Source organism: Engraulis encrasicolus, chromosome 9, assembly GCF_034702125.1.
Source record: "Engraulis encrasicolus isolate BLACKSEA-1 chromosome 9, IST_EnEncr_1.0, whole genome shotgun sequence".
Classification (NCBI taxonomy): Eukaryota; Metazoa; Chordata; class Actinopteri; order Clupeiformes; family Engraulidae; genus Engraulis; species Engraulis encrasicolus.
The window spans coordinates 40,552,616-40,557,615 of NC_085865.1; the positions used below are offsets into that span (position 1 = coordinate 40,552,616).

General features: G+C 43.9%; 1 protein-coding gene across 5 annotated transcripts in view; it reads left to right on the plus strand.

Annotated features, from left to right (window-relative positions):
* Positions 1–5,000, plus strand: part of arhgap12b (Rho GTPase activating protein 12b) — an 86,304-nt gene that overhangs the window by 73,270 nt on the left and 8,034 nt on the right. For all 5 annotated transcript variants that reach the window (XM_063207147.1, XM_063207148.1, XM_063207149.1 and 2 more), the window contains 3 exons: positions 1,144–1,260; positions 2,582–2,680; positions 3,555–3,632. In XM_063207147.1, coding sequence (XP_063063217.1) covers positions 1,144–1,260; positions 2,582–2,680; positions 3,555–3,632 — 294 coding nt within the window. The remainder of the gene's footprint in view (positions 1–1,143; positions 1,261–2,581; positions 2,681–3,554; positions 3,633–5,000) is intronic.

Consider the following 5,000-nt stretch of genomic DNA (forward strand, 5'->3'; position numbering starts at 1 on the left):
CTGTCAAACTCGAACTGTCAATGTCTAGAACTACTCTCGCTAAGTTTGTGTTGCGATCGGTTGAGTTCAGCGCATTTGCGACGCAGTGAGATATGCTCATGTAACGTACCGCGATTGTCGCGTGTGATATAAAACTTTGGCAAACTGAATTCATTTTGTGTTGTGACTTCTGACATTCTCAGGACAGCGAGCAGGTTAAATCATCTGGTTAGACTTTCTGTGCGCTCTGATGTCCCTGCAGAGTCTCCGCCTTCTTAAAGCAGCCGCTGCCCTTTTTAACAGTCAATGCCGATTCTCTCTCTCTCTCTCTCTCTCTCTCTCTCTCTCTCTCTCTCTCTCTCTCTCTCTCAGAAATGCTGAACCGCTGAGGCAATTGTGTTTCAATAAAAGATTGATACAATTAAGGACATGAGTTCTGGTCTATGCGCCATCTGTCAGTAGGTCACAAGACTTTAAGCCATTATTTTGGTAGTGTGCATATTCTCAATTAGACATTTTGATATAGATTAATCTAGATTAATTTCATAATTGCAATGAGATTAATCTACATTCAAAAAATTATCTATGCCCACCCCTAACAAAGACACAGCTTATGTTTATTTGTGTTATCAATTAAAAAAATAAAATAATAATGATTTTTTTTTTTTTTTGCTGATCCGAAAAATGATCCGATCCGTGGGCTCTGATCCGAGGAACGATCCGAACCGTGAGATTTCTGATCCGTTGCACCCCTAGTCCCTGTGCACTACCACTGTCCAGGTGCTGGTGATGTGCAGTAAGAGTAATCCAAGTAATAAGGATGAATCACCACACACTGTTATTCTTCGCTGGTAGTTTATTTGGTGAACAAGGCCTTTCGCTGTTGAGTGAACCTGATGAAGCAACAGCGAAACGCGTTGTTCACCAAATAAACTACCAGCAAAGAATACCAGTGTGCGGTGATTCATCCTTCATTTACTACGACACGATATTACTTTGTCAGTTTGCTCTGAAATTAATTTTGCCTCCCTGAGCAAGACTTGTTTCAGACCGGACATTCACATACACATAACATTACAAGACTATTGCACATGTGCCACGCTCCAGATACATAAGCAGACACGTACTCACACATACACACTGACATTGTGCCATGTTCCTCAGGATCAAAGGGTTCTGTGAGTGCGGACTCCGACCAGAAGAAGACTCGTGTCAAGCTCAAGAAGTTCCTCACACGCCGACCCACACTGCAGGCCGTACGAGACAAAGGATACATCAAAGGTACACACACACACACACACACACACACACACACACACACACACACACACACACACACTGCAGGTCGTATGAGACAAAGGATACACACACACACACACACACACACACACACACACACACACACACACACACACACACACTGCAGGTTGTATGAGACAAAGGATACACACACACACACACACACACACACACACACACACACACACACACACACACACACACACACACAGCAGGTCATACGAGACAAGAGCTACACTCACCGGCCACTATATTAGGAACACCTGTTACAACTGCTCATTGAGGCAAATCTCTGGTCAGTCACATGGTGGCAACTCAATGCATTTGTGCATGTAGACATGGTCGAGATGATCAAGTTCAAACCGAGCATCATTATTGGGAAGAAACGTTATTTAAATGACATTGAACATGGCATGGCTGTCAAGCCGAAAGGGCTTGATTTGAGTATTTCAGAAAAGACTGACCTACTGGGATATTCACACACAACCATCTCTAGGGTTTACGAAGTATGGTACGAAAAAGAAAAAAAATGCAGTGAGCAGCGATTCTGTGGGCAAAAATGCCTTGTTGATGGCAGAGGTCAGAGGAGAATGACCAGACTGGATTGAGCTGATACAAAGGCAACATTAAGTCAAATAACCACTCATTACAACCGAGGTATGCATAAGAGAATCCCTGATTACACAGTGCATCAAATCCTGAGGCAAACAGGCTAAAGCAGCAGAAAATCACATTTGGTGCGACTCCTGTCAGTTAAGAACAGGAAAATGAAGCAACAATTTGGACAGGCTCACCGTAAACACTAGAAGATCAGAAAAATGTTGCCTGGTCTGATGAATCTTGATATATCTACTGCAACACTCAGGTGGAATGGTCAGAATTTGGCGTCAACAACATGAAAACATGGGTCAACCCTGCCTTACATCAACCTTTCAGGTTGAGTATAAATGGCAAGGATATTTTCGTTGCACAATTTGGGCCAATTATTACCAATTTATATTTGTTGGAATGCCACAGCCTACCCGAGTATTGTTGCAGGCAGTTCAGGCAGTTCTGAAGGCAAAAGGGGGTCCAACCCAGCACTAGAGAGGTGTTCCTATTATGAAGTGGCCGATGAGTGTACATCAAAGGTACATGCACTATACGCACATTGCAAACTGTGTCATTTTTTAAAATCAAACATGTACATTCATGTATCCATTTTGGTTATTCCGTCTTCTGTTAAATGTTATTGGTTATCCGGTCTCCTGTGAAATGTTATTGATACATTAAGCTTATAATATTGTGTGTTATGTCTTTCCAGACCAAGTGTTTGGCTGCAGTCTGAGCAGCCTGTGTCAGAGGGAGAACTGCACCGTGCCCAACTTCGTCAGGATGTGCATAGACCACGTGGAGAAAACAGGTGAGGGCTTCAGGCAGGGCTCTAAAGTACCTTTTTACTGTAATCACCAGCCAAAATGGTTAGTAGATGTCAATCTTACTAGCCAAACACACACTCACTAATGGGGCTAGTAAGTTGGTCTTTTCTGAAACTGAAATTTCAGAAAACTGAAATTGAAATTTCACCTGAATATGGCCGGTTGGCTGGTGTTCATTTATATTTCAGGGATTGACAGTAGCACCTGCCAACCAGTCAAGTATTGGTTAGAAACCTGGCTGTGCTGTGCCTATGTTCAAATAACACATTTAGGTGGCATGCATCTGATTTGTTTTGATGTGGGAAGCGATAATAGTACTTGTGTTCTCACGTTAGTACCTCTGAGCTTACACATAGGCCATCATGCTGAAAAAGATAACTATGAGTGTAGCTTGTAGAAAAGGTGTGTGTGTGTGTGTGTGTGTGTGTGTGTGTGTGTGTGTGTGTGTGTGTGTGTGTGTGTGTGTGTGTGTGTGTGTGTGTGTGTGTGTGTGTGTGTGTGTGTGTGTGTGTGTGTGTGTGTGTGTGTGTGTGTGTGTGTGTGTGTGTGTGTGCGTGCGTGCGTGCGTGCGTGCGCGCGCGAACGGGTGGGAATGCATGAAAGACAGTAACACAGATGTGGCAATCGTTTTTGTTCCAACTTGGAACGTTTCCACCACTACACAATGTATTCCTTTTTCACAGTTGGTGCATTGGTCCTCTGTCTTGCTTTTCGTGGTTCATATACTCGTTCAAATTAATTTTGCCTGAAGTTGTTTTCTCTATCACTCTCTCTCTCTCTCGCTCCCCTCTCTTTTTGTCTCTCCGTTTTCGTTCTTCCTTTCTCTAACTCTCTCCATCCCTGTGTTCCTGTCTGCAGGGTTGAATATTGATGGCCTATACAGAGTGAGTGGGAACTTGGCAGTCATTCAGAAACTACGCTTTGCCATCAATCACGGTAAGCGGCTGTGTGCCTCAGAGTCTGTGGAGATACAGTATGTGTGTGTCTGGTTCTACATATATGTGTGTGCGTGCATCTCTGTTTCTGCATTTGAGCTGTCGTGTGTATGTTTGTGCGTGCTTGCATGCGTGTGCCCGCTGCGTAGGGTGACCAGATGTCCCGAAAAATTCGGGACAGTCCCAAATTATAAGCTTTTGTCCCGAATCCCGAATCTGACTGTGCATGTCCCGAAATTTAGACTTACCTACTAATAATAATGTTTTAACCAGGTACACATCTCAAACTTTTGGCTACTGCCGCCTGTGCCCCTGAGAGGCTGCTTGTGCAGCCCCAAATACGTGAAGTGGCTGCGTTCCGCCCCTCAGCAATGTATCTATTTTATCTTGCTGACATTCTATTCGATTGCAACAGTAAGCGCGAGCAATTACCGGCGCGCATTTTCACTTTCATCGGCAAAATGACAGTAGTGGCGACATGGCAGATGAAGAGCCCCACCAAGCGAGTAAAAAACAGAAGCGACAGTGCAGGTAGATGAAGGAATGGGGAGGGGAACTATTTGCTGGTTTTAGACTGTTCTGTCAGCGTGCATCCTCGCATTGTATTGTTTATTTTTTGACGTTCCGAGTTCAGGCACACGAGTGCACTGACAAGCTAACTTGCAGTGACAGCAAGCTAATCCATTCGGTGTTCAAGTGTACAACAACCTCGCAGCTCAGATGCCAAAGCATCGATGCAGGTAGGCGTCACAGAAAGCGTTAAAAAAATGAAGGAGAAAATGAGAGGTCAACAGCAGCTGCGGGATTGACATGGCATCGAGGGGGGAAACAATGCAGGCATCGCAGCTGTGGGGAAAAGAAGTTTAACAAGTAGGCTACTACTGTAATAATCAATTTATTTCTTGCCTTTCAATCAATCATGTTGTCAGGGCTTGTTATTAGGCTATTCTATAAATCGAAAGGTCTGAATTGCATCGCTATAGGCCTAGTTCATTTTCAAAATTTTCTTTTTTTTTCAACGACGACCCCCCCCCCACAAGGGGGTGCTCAAGCTGAATTGAGCAATGGCGGATATGTGTGTTTTTATACAGCATTAATGAAAATTAAGTCGTTTTTAATTGTATGCTCGAAGAAACATCAAATCTATTGGAAATGAGGATTCCCCAAATGTCAGCATTAAGTGCAATGATTTGTGCAGTGAACCCATATGTGAGCGGCCATCAGCACACCAAAACATTCGCTTAGGGGGTGCACAAACCACTTTGAAATGTACAAGGGGGTGCGCAAGGGAAAAAGTTTGGGAACCACTGCATTATGTTACATCCACATCCTCTACATCAGGGGTNGGTAGGACTGGGTACCGAAATTC